Source organism: Sceloporus occidentalis, unplaced genomic scaffold (genome assembly GCF_023333645.1).
Source record: "Sceloporus occidentalis isolate IW3139 unplaced genomic scaffold, rSceOcc1.0.p SCAF_52, whole genome shotgun sequence".
Classification (NCBI taxonomy): Eukaryota; Metazoa; Chordata; class Lepidosauria; order Squamata; family Phrynosomatidae; genus Sceloporus; species Sceloporus occidentalis.
The window spans coordinates 3,547,712-3,561,261 of record NW_028317032.1 but is presented as its reverse complement, the minus strand read 5'-3'; the positions used below and the strand labels follow the sequence as shown (position 1 = coordinate 3,561,261).

The following is a 13,550-nucleotide window of genomic DNA, read 5'->3' as shown; positions in this document are numbered from 1 at the left end:
CCGGTGCCTTCCGTCCACGACGGCTCCATAACCGAAACCGATGAATTCAGATGACACCTTTATGTCCGGATTTAGAGGTTTATTGTATCGCACAGATTATGGGGCAGTAAAAAGTTTTATAACAGCGGGATTTCAATAAGCCTACCAGTTTTTAAAATTGCTTTTTATGCTGCACTTAGTGCAAGTGAGTATCCATTGACTTTTAATTATAAAACGCAATATATCTACTTAATAGCAGAAGAATAAAAAGAAAAAATTAATAATAATATACGGCATTAAGGAGGGACACGTTCTGGAATATAGCATTTCCTAACCCACTCTGGTGTATATACAGATCGGGTCAGATCTTCTAATAAAAATACCATAAAATAAAAATTCCAAAAAAATGCATCACAGTTTAAAATAAAAGGTACACGACGTCTATACAGAACACATTTACTCTATTTGCATACCTTGTATTGCCTTTTCCATCAATTAGCGGGTAAATCCGATTACACAAATATCGCACTTATTTTTCCGGGGAATTAATGAAGAATCCTTTAGTTGCTTAATTAAAGGAACAGTGTCGCAATTACGGGGAAGGGAGATGCACAGATTTTTTCCCTTCTTCCTAAATAAGATGCCTTGTTATCGTGTCTTCTTCTCAAGTAGTTTCTGCTGTAACACAAGGAACCAAAGCAAAGCCCCCCAATGTCCCATTTTGAGGGGGACAGTCCTGACTTGAACGCACAAATATTTCTATATAGAAAGTATGTACATTTGTTGCCGACGTTTATTAGTCGGTAGCTGATGAAGATGGGACTCAAGGGCAACATTTAACTACCAAGCAGAAGGTGGATCTGTGTATGAGCTCAAAACTCAACTTTTATTAGTTACTTCATAAAAGAGAAAAGAAATAAAAGAAACAGATGCATTTCTCTTTTAATAAACAGTTGCGTCATTATCCTTTATATATAGACCTAAAACCAAGATGTAACAATAGTAACAGCCACACTCAAGATTACTAGATCATGGACCTCTGTGAGGTCTCACAAAAGGGAAGACACAGACTCCTGAAGAGGACAACCTAGGGTGAAACGTAAGGTATCTCCACGCTCTCTTCACACCTTATGGTAGCAGCTATACTTGTATTCGTTAATTATATATACTAGACATGTGCAAACGGGACAAACATTTTTCAGTTCCTTTTTGGCCCATTCATTTTCAGGCAACACATTTCGTTCTCTGCCCGTTCTGTTCCGCCGAAAATTCGGGGGCATTTTTAATCCTGGAACAAAATTAATTGCCCGGTGCCGACATTCTCTCTCGCCAATTCTTTCACATTGTCATTCATTATCTCTCTCTCTGTCACGCTGTCTAAACGGCTCCCTAACATCTCTGCCGGCCACTTCCGCTATCTTCTTCTATCTTCTCCATTCATCCACATCTCCATGGACATAACCCAGCGGGAACTTCAGCCAAAATGGCGGGTCGCTTGCTGTGACAGCCTCTCTCCAATCTTCCAATGGGGGAGAGGACGTCACCACAAGTGCGGAGGTGCGAACGAAGATAGCTAACTTTGGTCTTTTAAAGAACTTTTGAAGATAGAAGATGAAGAAAAAAAGATGTGGAAGCAGTCGACAGAGAAGGTAGCATTTAGAGAGCGTGAGAGAGAGTGTACAAGAATGAGAGTGAATGTGGACCCACAAATATCAGTCAAAAATGTAGCTTCTCGCTTTGTTTCCATCCAATTCATGGGGGGGGTCTGGTCTAGTTTTCGGGGCTACGTAGGAAATTGCAGAATTTTCCATAATTCAGTACACTTGCAATTCGTACGAAATGCATAAATCTAAATACTATATACTCTAAAGTTTTATACCAATACATATGTTAATCTACCTTCGTTAGAAAACATGTAGCTCTAATACAAAAAAGCAACATTCTTTTAAAGCAAAATGTGGTTTTATGTCATACTAATAGTAGAAATAATTTGTGGATGTTCCCCTTTAAATATTGCCCTGTTGTCACGGTTCCCCGCCTCATAATATTCAATAGTGACGGGAGTTCTTTTTGTAAAAGATCTAATCACCAATGCTGCTAGAAGTACTAAAAACGTCCAACTCTTCAGAGATTAAGGTGTTCTGTACCGAACGCTAACAAGCTCTTGTCTTCTTGTCCTCACGAACAATGAAGGAACTTGGTTGGCAGGTTTCATCAACGTAGCCTCGGCAACAGAATATGTTACAGCTTTTTATACGTTTTACAGCAGGATTTTTCCTTCTATGAATTTCCCAATTTGTTAAAAATCCAAATAAATATTGAACTTTATTATGGTTTTTAATCATAGTATATAGAAGAAAGTGAGAATTCTTACCTGGGAATTCCTTTTCCAAGGTGGCACAGGAGAAGAGAAGGCTCCGCCTACCAGGTAGGGCAGGAAATACTATAAAAAAAGGAGACCTCCCCCTTCCTCCCCAGTGTGGTTAAAAAGAAAGACTTAGACAAATAATAGACAAGCAAAAGTAAATTTAACGGGTGGGAGTAAAAGTGTGCCACCTTGGAAATGGACAAGGAAAAGGAATTCCCAGGTAAGAATTCTCACTTTCCTTGCCATTCCAGGTGGCACAGGAGAAGAATTAGCGAGATAGGGAGGGAAGGATTCCAGTCTGCAGGACACGACGACCAAATTGAGACTCGTCAGAGAGATGAAGATTCAGCCTGTATTGCTTTACGAACGTATGAATCAACCTCCAGGTCGCTGCCTTGCAAATGAGAGACGGATTCACCCCGGAGAGTTCAGCCCAGGAAGTCGAGACGGATCTGGATGAGTGTGCCTTCAGGCCGGAGGGAGGTACTCTTCCCGCGGAGATGTAACATAAGGTGATTGCGTCCTTCAGCCAGCGGCTTATGGAAGCCCTGGATACTGCTCTGCCCTTGAGGGCCCCCGCAAAGGACAGGAAGAGAGTGTTGGATTTCTTCCAGGCAGACATACGCGAGAGATAAGACAGGATACACCTCCGCAGGTCTAGCGAGTGGAGTTCCAGTTCTATGGGATTCTTGGGATCCGGACATAAAGTAACATAGTAACATAGTAACATAGTTCATAAGGTTGAAAAAAGACCAAAGTCCATCAAGTTCAACCTATATACATATTGTATATGTAGGTGTTGATCCAGAGGAAGGCAAAAAACCCTTATGAAGCAGATGCCAATTTCCCCATACCAGGGGGAAAATTCCTTCCCGACTCCAAATATGGCAATCAGAATAAATCCCTGGATCAACGTTCTGTAAGACAATCTCCTGATCCGAATGGAAAGGTGAAACTACTTTAGGGAGAAACTCTGGTGGTAAACGAAGGATAATGCAGTCCGGCAGAATCCCGAGAAAGGGTTCCACTCTGGAGAGAGCCTGGAGCTCACTCACCCTCCTAGCGGAAGTGAGGGCTACTAGAAAGGCTACTAGAAGGACCACCTTGTAGGTGAGTAGCTTTAGAGAGGTGTCCTCTAGAGGCTCAAAAGGAGACGTGGTGAGTTGGTGCAACACGAGGGTACGGTCCCAAGGTGGAACCGACGGACGGAGCCTAGAGCGAAGATCTAGAAAATCTGGAGATCCAGGGATGGGCAGCCAGATTGGAGTCCAAGACGTTGCTGAGAGCTGAGATTTGGACCTTGATAGTAGCAGGTTGTAACCCCTTATCAAAGCCGTCTTGTAAAAAGCGCAGCACCTCACGGATGGATGGAGAGGATACTTCGTGCCCTTCGCACCAGGTGATGAACGTTTCCCAAACCTTCTGGTATATAGCAGCCATAGTCTTCTTGCGGCTGGAGAGAATCGTTTCCACCACTGATGAAGTTAATCCCTTTGAGGTCTGGATCTCCCTTTCAGAAGCCATGCTGAGAGGTTGAACCGGGAGGGATCTGGGTGGAGAACAGGGCCTTGAACGAGAATATCCTTCACCTGAGGAAGAAGCATGGGCTCGTCTATGGCGAGGTTGGTAAGGTCCGAAAACCAGATTCTTCGAGGCCAGAAAGGAACAACCAGGATGACTCTGAGGGTTTTCCCGAATCTTCCGGAGCACTCTGGAGATAAGGGGAAGCGGAGGAAAAACATATGTGAGATTGAAGTCCCAGGTCTGCGAGAGTGCTTCCTGGGCTCGGGGACGGCCGACTGGTGAGAGAGAGAAAAACTCCTTTACCCGTTTGTTTAGGTGCGTGGCCATCAGGTCTATCTGAGGAGTACCCCATTTCTGTGAGATGAAGGCGAAGACCCCTTTGTTTAAGGACCATTCTCCCGGAAGTACTGAGTTCCTGCTGAGGTAATCCGCCTCCTGATTCAGTGAACCCTTGAGATGAACCGCGGAGAGAGTGCAGCGACTGAACTCCGCCCATCGGCAGATCTGAGCGGTCAGGGTCTGTAGGCGCCTGCTTCTGGTGCCACCTTGTTTGGAAAGATAGGCCACAACGGTGACGTTGTCTGAAAGGATCCTGATGGACTTGTGCCGCAGGATTGGAGACCAGAACCTTAGAGCCCTCCAGACCGCTAACAGCTCTAGAAAATTGATGTGCCGGTCTGATTCCTGAGGAGACCAAGTTCCCTGGGTAATATTGCTTCCCATAACAGCCCCCCAGCCTCTCCAACTGGCGTCGGTGGAAATTACCACCCAGTCTCTCGTTTGCCAAGAGAGTCCCTGTGAAAGATTCTTGGCTATCAGCCACCATCGGAGTGACTCCCGAACGAAGGGAGACAGTCGGACCTTCTTGCGAAAGGACATCCTGGAGCGATCCCAGTGATCCAGTAGGAACTGTTGAAGAGGTCTTGCGTGAGCAAGTGCCCAGGGAACCGCTGAGATGGAGGAGGTCATTAGACCGAGCAATGACATGATGGCTCTGATGGACACTGACTTGTTCTTGAGGACCGCGTGTGTGAATTCCCTCAATCTTAGGATCTTGTCCCGAGGGAGAAACGTCTTCTGTACGTGTGAATCGAGGATTATTCCCAGAAAGGTACGACGTCTGTTTGGAAGCAACTGTGCCTTGAGTATGTTTACTAGCCATCCTAGGTTGTGGAGGGTCCTGAGAGAAACCTCCAGATGGGACTGGAGCAAATTTGCCGAGGCCGCTACGAGGAGCCAATCGTCCAGATATGGAACCACCTTTATGCCTTTTTGCCTCAGGAAGGCCATGACCACCGACATGAGCTTCGTGAATATCCGAGGTGCTAAAGCAATTCCAAAAGGAAGAGCCCGAAACTGGAAATGTCGAATACCTTGAGGTAATGGAACGGACAGACGGAGGAATCTTTGGTGGTCTCTTCTGATGGGAACATGCAAATAGGCATCCCGCAGGTCTATGGTGACCATCAAGTCCCCCGAAGAAATGATCTCTGTGGCGGACTTCAGGGATTCCATCCGGAACCTGTAGTGTCTTATACAGGTGCTCACCACCTGTAGGTTGATTATTAGCCTGAATTTCCCGGATGGTTTTGGCACGACAAAGAGTAGGTTCCCTCTCTTATCTCCTGATGAGGAACTGGGACCAGAGCCCTTTCGTGAATTAAGTTGTTGAGAGTGGAGAAGAAGCCCGATCTTTTCCAAGGATCTGCAGGAGGCATGGACAGCAGGACTTTTTGGGTAGGTAGGTGAGTAAGTTCCAGAGCATAGCCTTGCTCGATGATGCGAAGGACCCAGGGGTCTGAGGTGATCTCTTCCCAGGCATGAATGAAACCGGTCAACCTGGCCCCTACCTGAAGCCTGCTGGCGTCAGAACCTTCCTGCTTTACCGTCCCTGCCTCTTCCTCTTCCTCTCTGAAATCTTACTCTTGCGTAGGGTTTACCCCGAAAGGACTGGTAGTATTGATTGGAGGTTGAGGGCCTGTAGGACTCTCTGTCTCTTGGAGCTCTGTAATAATTTGACCTGAAACGAGGTGGTCCTCTCTTCTGAGGTAACCAGTGCTTGTCCCCCATGGTGGATTCTAGATTCGTGTCTAGATCGCTGCCGAAGAGGTGGCTCCCCTGGAACAGAATGCTGCACAGCTTGTGTTTAGGAGGCATTATCTGCAGACCACGACTTAAGCCAGAGAGCCCGCCTAGAAACCGCTGAAAGCGCAGTGGCTTTAGCAGACGTACTGACTGATTCAATGGAGGCATCGGAGATGAAATCAACTGCTAGGCAGGTGTCGGACAGGTTTCTTGCGACCTGCTCAGTCCCTGGAATAGCTGCAAGGTCTTCCACTGCCTGTTGGAGCCAGATTTTAATGGCTCTAGAAGTTGACGCCGTAGCAATAGCTGGAGGAAAGTTCGCCGCTGCTGCTTCAAAAGACCTTTTGGTGGCATTCTCAGCCCTCCGGTCCATGGGGTCTTTGGGACGCGTCCTCCAACGGAATGGCTGATTTTTTCGTGGCCTTGGCTACTGCGGTGTCGACTTTCTGGACCTCCCAGGCCTCAGAATTCTTATTATCAAAGGGAAAAAGCGTCTTGATTCTGGAGGATGTGAAGAATCTCGTGTCAGGATATTACCACAGCTCCGTGATAATGGCAGAAAGTGAATCGTGGACTGGAAAGGTCTGCAGTTTCCTAGAGTGACCCTGAAAAGGATCTGGTTTTGCAACTGGTATGTCATCCTGTAGATTCAAAGTAGATCTGACTGCAGAGATGAGTTTCCCTGTTTCTTCGACTGGAAAGAAAAGGGTTTCTTCTTTAACCTCCCCAGTCCTCATCCGAAGACTGTGGGTCATTCGACTGGTAGTCATATTCAGAAAAAGGAGCCGAATAATCTTCCGGGTTATCAGGGAGATCATTTGGTGGACCCTGCTGGTAAGGTTGTTGCTGGGGTACAGGCGCCTGAGAGGAGCTAGCCATGGCTCGAAAACAGTCAAAGGTAGACTGAAGTTCCCCCTTCAACCAGGAGGTAAATTCTGTCGTGGAAACTTCTTTAGGCCGAGAGCAGGAGCTGCACGTTTTGGCCGAAGGGTCATGCAGGGTCTTTTTGCAGGATGAGCAGGCTTTGTGTTTCGTCTTTCCCACAGATTTCCTATGTGGGGAGGCCTCAGGAGGGATATCCGGATTTTTGTCTGACATGACTGAGGAGAAAAACACAAGATATAACCGCAGAAAAAACAATGGCATAGGCAACGGGACTCCCTCCAAACCGAGAGGGAAAACATCTACTTTAAATGGCAGTAAACAATCCTCAGGCACAGGCAGGCAAAGTAGAGAAGTAGATACAATACTACAGCACAGAAACGAGGAGCAAGGAAAGATCTTACCCATTCTGGTGTTTCATACAGAGGCATTTAGGTGCCCAGGGCCGGAAACCTCACATCCGGAAATTCCTCGCCAATTGACCTCTCGTGACCCCGGGTCCCTACCCCGGAAGTGATGCCGAATTGAGAGTGAACAAACGAGCGCCGAGAAACCGGCACAGCCAGTTAGAGATCTCCTCCTGCCGTGCCGCACTCGGAGCCCGAGGATACACATCCCAGTGAGCCCCCTGGGCTGTGGGCAGAGCCGAACGAGGACTGAGCCTCGTGTGCGTGCCGCAATGAACGCGGAGTTACAGCCTCCAAGGCCTCCATCACCTCCAAGGCTGCCGCACGAACCCTGGATCCACACAGGACCGCTGCCGGGTATGAGAAAAGGACGCCCCCCCCCCGGGGCTCCGAGAAAACAAAAAAAGGAAGGAAAGGTAAGCTTCAGCCTAACCGCTACCTGAGTAGGGCAGGAAACAACACTGGGGAGGAAGGGAGAGGTCTCCTTTTTTTATAGTATTTCCTGCCCTACCTGGTAGGTGGAGCCTTCTCTTCTCCTGTGCCACCTGGAATGGCAAGGAAAAATAGAATTTTAATATAGTATAATTTTATGATGTACCAAGAACATTGGTAGGAACCCCAATATTGCGCAGCTCTTTATAACTGCAAGGATTTGGGTTTTCTGCTATAATAATACTGCCCGACGTGCTTCATTTTTAATCCTTGGTAGGTTAGTGGGTAGAACCGTTGGCTTTCCTACAGCATTTTTATTATTCATGTATGAATTCAGAACCTTAATAGTCATTGTTGTATTCAGTTTCCTGCTTAATTTGGTGTGATCTAAGAAAGTTTTATATTAAGGAGAGGGTATTAGATAAAAGGACCAGCCTCCCATCAGTGGTAGAGGCTTATACAGCGAGGGCACGCATGGGATAGGCATAAAGCGATCCTGAATCTAAGAGGAGGCCGAGGACTTTTTTTAAGTATTAGTCTTTAAATGGGGAAGAACAAGCAGACTAGATGGCTTTATCCACCGTCAAATTCTATGTTTAACAAACAGCTTAGTTATGGCGGATGAGACAAGCGTCAGAGCAATGCGACATCCGTGTCTTAATAAAGCAGGTATTGCGCTAGGAGGGACTGTATGCACTCCTGAAATTTCCTGCACCTCCTTATACACGCCAGACAAAATCAAGATGTTTTAAGCAAATGTTCCCTTTATTTCCCACAATTCCTTCATAACGATTAACTACAATCCCACTATCCACCCCAATATGAGACTTTACCCCACTTCTCTAGCAATACTCATTTAAAGCTGTATAGTTCCTCTAAAGCTATAATCACAAACATTAGCTTAAGGTTTAAAGAATGTAATACGTCAGTAACATGAGAGCTCCTACATACGGCAAAATAGGAAGATTTTTTCTTAATGATAATTACGTTTAAAAGATTTTTTTTTTTTAAATCAGGATCATTAAAGCTTTTAATTAATGTACATAGGTGTAATAATTAGGCTGAAATAAACTGAATGGATTGAAAAGAAGAGCTGCGTAAGAGCCGGCGCTATTTAAATAAAAGATCATATTCTGAAATTTTATATAAATAATAAATACTTTTGCACATAGGAAGTGGTATAGATATTTTATCTTATGTTTAAGCTCTGAAGGCCTCTTGGATTTGACCAGTAATGGTGACTTGTTGGGAGATCAGCAACCAATCAGCTGTTGGGAAACTATAGGAACTACTGCTGGAATGGCGGGATATTCACTAAACGCTGATTTAGGAAGCAGGGTCTCTCGCCTATTTTCTTTGGTCAGAAAGTTCAAAAGGCAAACAAAAATATAACACAAAAGATCAGCGCTACTTGGACCTGTTTGGAAGTTTTTTGTCCTGACCAGTAAAATCAAGTCCAGTTCTCCAGAACCCAAATTTGTACAAGTGCGGCAAAAGTTAATAAAGTTAGCCGTGACGCTGCACGTACTTACCTGTACCAGAACGATTGCAGCATATATAATACGGGACCTAATAAAAGAAATAGAAAGGACATTGAATCATGGATGCTATAAGAATAATAAATGAGATAAATGTATATTATATAAAAGGTGACTAGTAACTAGGGCTGCAACAACTAATCGATATAATCGATAATGAAAATCGTTGCCAACGAATTTCATTATCGATTAGTTGAATCGATTTTTATCGATTATTAAATGAGGGTTTTTTCAGAGCAAACGCTCTGAAAAATACCCCTCATTATATAAACCGTTTCAGTGACTCACAGCAGCAGCTCCTACTTACCAGTCCCTCCCTGTAATCACTGTGACAACTGGCCCCGCCCCTTCCTTCTACCAGAAGGCCAGAACCACATGGCTGTGACACTCATCTAACTGTAAGTATAAAATTAATATTTGGGCTGCTGAAAGTTAGGGGAGGTGGGGGTTAATTTAGGGGCAGTTATGGTTAATGGGGTGTTTAGGGTTAATTTAGGGGAAGTTATGGTTAATGGGGTGTTTAGGGGCAGCTATGGTTAATGGGGTGTTTAGGGTTAATTTAGGGGCAGCTATGGTTAATGGGGTGTTTAGGGTTAATTTAGGGGCAGCTATGGTTAATGGGGTGTTTAGGGTTAATATAGGAGCAGCTGTGGTTAATGGGGTGTTTGGGGTTAATTTGAGGCAGTTGTGGTTAATGGGGTGTTTAGGGTTAATTTAGGGGCTGTTGTGGTTGATGGGGTGTTTAGGGTTAATTTAGGGTAGTTGTGTTTGATGGGGTATTTAGAGTTAATTTAGGGGTAGTTATGGTTAATGGGGTGTTTAGTGTTAATTTAATGATGAGGACTGAGGGTTAATTTAATAAAGTTAACTTAAGGCGCAGTTAGAGGTAAAGGGGGGCAGACTAAGGGGAATCTAAATCCTGGGGGCAGTGAAGATTAACCCAGTACTTATTTATAAAAGTATGGTGTCAGTGTGATGCGAACAGGTCTGTGACTCTGAGGGGACTATGAGATATCTGGGGGTATAAGGCATATCTGGGGAGGATGGAGTGACATATCTGGGGGTATAAGGCATATACGATATATAAGGCATATGTGGGGAGGGCAGCGTGGCATGTCTGGGGAGGATGGAGTGGTGTATCAGGGGGCATAAGGCGTATCAGGCACAGTGGCATATGTGGGGGTAGAGTGGAGTGGAATATGTGAGAGGCAGCGTGGAGTGGAATATGTGGGAGGCAGCCTGGCACATGTGGGAGGCAGCCTGGCACATGTGGGAGGCAGCCTGGCACATGTGGGAGGCAGCCTGGCACATGTGGGAGGCAGCCTGGCACATGTGGGAGGCAGCCTGGCACATGTGGGAGGCAGCCTGGCACATGTGGGAGGCAGCCTGGCACATGTGGGAGGCAGCCTGGCACATGTGGGAGGCAGCCTGGCACATGTGGGAGGCAGCCTGGCACATGTGGGAGGCAGCCTGGCATATGTGGGAGGCAGCGTGGAGTGGCACATGTGGGAGGCAGCGTGGCATGTCTGGGAGGCAGCGTGGAGTGGCATGTCTGGGAGGCAGCGTGGAGTGGCATGTCTGGGAGGCAGCGTGGAGTGGCATGTCTGGGAGGCAGCGTGGAGTGGCATGTCTGGGAGGCAGCGTGGAGTGGCATGTCTGGGAGGCAGCGTGGAGTGGCATGTCTGGGAGGCAGCGTGGAGTGGCATGTCTGGGAGGCAGCGTGGAGTGGCATGTCTGGGCTCAAATGTGCATGTGGGAGGCAGCGTGGCATATGTGGGAGGCAGCGTGGAGTGGTATATGTGGGAGGCAGCGTGGAGTGGTATATGTGGGAGGCAGCGTGGAGTGGTATATGTGGGAGGCAGCGTGGAGTGGTATATGTGGGAGGCAGCGTGGAGTGGTATATGTGGGAGGCAGCGTGGAGTGGCATATGTGGGAGGCAGCGTGGAGTGGCATATGTGGGAGGCAGCGTGGAGTGGCATATGTGGGAGGCAGCGTGGAGTGGTATATGTGGGGGGCAGAGTGGAGTGGTATATGTGGGGGGCAGCGTGGAGTGGTATATGTGGGAGGCAGCGTGGAGTGGTATATGTGGGGGGCAGCGTGGAGTGGTATATGTGGGAGGCAGCGTGGCAAGCCTGTGCTCAAATGTGCATAAATTGGGGGGGCTGGTTGGGAAATAAAGACAAGAAATGCATTTTATCAGTTTTTTTTTTTTATTCTGCGTTGGTATTTAACATCATTTGTTTATTAAATTATTTTAAATAAATGAAAAAATGTACATTCATTTTTTTTATCCGATTAATCGAAAAAATAATCGGCCAACTAATCGATTATGAAAATAATCGTTAGTTGCAGCCCTACTAGTAACTATTAATCAGTGAAGCCAGATTCTCAAGACACAAAAAGCCTCCTTGGATCTAAACTGTTTGAACAAACTTCAAGGCTCCTTTTGTATTTGCCTAAAATAATTAAGTAGAACGTCCCCTAAAGGCCTATCGCAGGAAACATGGAAATTAAAAATCCCATCTCTAATTAATTCACCGACGGAAAGGAGTCTCTCAGAGCAGTAATGTGACTGATAAATACGTCGCAGCGATGGAAGAATTAAAGGGACGAGGCCGACGTCTCCGGTGTTTATATACCATTTATGTGTCACTTTATTTGTGTGCTTAGGGATTAGTTCAGGGACCCTGCTGCACAAGGTAAGTACATACATATATATATATATATATGGCCTGTTATTACTTTTGTTACTACAACTAAAAAAGTATTCGTTTTTAAGATAAAAACTTTTTTAGTAATTATTTTTGATACTTAATAAAAGTTAAGTTTTCTTTATGGAATTTTATGTTATTACATAAATAAAACTTTAATTTAATTAGGTATCAAAAATAGTTACTACAAAAAATTCCTTTTTCCTTAGTCCAGTGGCAGTACAAGTGGGTAGTAATCTTACTCGGGACAAGTAGAACCTAAAAGTGAATAAACAGTTAAAATATGCGAAGCCCCTCCTCCTTACCCATAAAAACCAGCACCTCTCCAAAGATGGCAGTTAGTAACAAGACACACAGAAATGGATGCAAAGTAAAGTTTATTCTCAACGAAGGGAGGGAAATCTGTACTGCCACTGGACTAAGGAAAAAGGAATTTACGGTAAGTAAAAAATTTCCGTTTTTCCTGTCATCCAGTGGCAGTACAAGTGGGATGTAACAAGATCCCGGAGAAGGGGGGGAAAAATGCCTAGGAGACAACAGCTCGAAGCACCTTGCGCCCGAAATCCGCCGCAGAGGAGGAAAAGACGTCCAGCCGGTAATGTTGTATAAACGTATTGAACGAGGACCAGGAAGCCGCCTTGCAGATCTCTTCAGGAGAAGCCGAAGCCTTTTCAGCCCAAGAAACAGACATGGCTCTAGTGGAGTGAGCCCTAACGGGACATTGAAGCAACGCGCCCTTGGCCTGGTAGGCCATACGAATGGTGTCAACAAGCCATCGAGAAATGGTAGCCTTTGAAGCCGCCTTACCAGCAGAATGACCAAAAAAATTGACAAAAAGGTGGTCGGTGGTGCGGAAGGATGAAGTACGCTTGAGATATATGTCCAAAGCCCTTTTAACATCCAAGGAGTGCCATTTACATTCTTCCGGGGAGGAAGGAGACGGAAAAAACGAGGGAAGAACCAATGGTTGATTGATACTCGCCCTGGAGATGACCTTTGGAAGAAACGAGGGTTTCAAATGCAACACGACCTTGTCCTGATGGAAAACAGTGAAATCCGCCGAAGACGAGAGGGCTTGAAGTTCCCCCACTCTCTTGGCTGAAGTAATCGCCACCAAAAAAAATCGTCTTGAGGGAAAGGATCTTCAATGAAACTTCCTCCAATGGTTCGAAAGGAGCCGAACAAAGAGCCTGCAGGACGAGAGTAAGGTCCCAGGTAGGAAAAGGAGACCTTGACGGGGGACGCCGAATGGTCGCGGCTTTAAAGAAATGTCTTACTAGAAGGTGAGAGGCCAAGTCTGAAAGAAAAAAATGATTAAGTGCCGAGACCTGACCCTTTAAGGTAGAAACACTAAGACCTGAATCCAAACCATCTTGCAAGAACTGCAGAATAGAGCTGATATTCTGAGGGAAGACAGTCAAACCTCGAGCAGAGCACCACAGAAGAAATTTTTTCCAAATACGAAAATATATCCTGGATGTAGAGCGTCTCACAGAATTCAACAGAAGATCAGAAAGGTCACCGTCAACACCTTGGTTCCGCAGAATCATCCTTGCAAAAGCCAGGCCGTCAACCGAAACATCCGAAGGAGGTCTGGACGAAGCTCCCTGTTGTCCAACAAAGG

At 45.8% G+C, this 13,550-nt stretch overlaps 1 protein-coding gene across 1 annotated transcript in view; it reads right to left on the bottom strand.

The window, feature by feature from the left end:
• Positions 1–13,550, bottom strand: part of LOC149288346 (NBAS subunit of NRZ tethering complex-like) — a 278,953-nt gene that overhangs the window by 256,114 nt on the left and 9,289 nt on the right. The window contains exon 3 of the mRNA XM_089491881.1: positions 9,210–9,246. Coding sequence (XP_089348007.1) covers positions 9,210–9,246 — 37 coding nt within the window. The remainder of the gene's footprint in view (positions 1–9,209; positions 9,247–13,550) is intronic.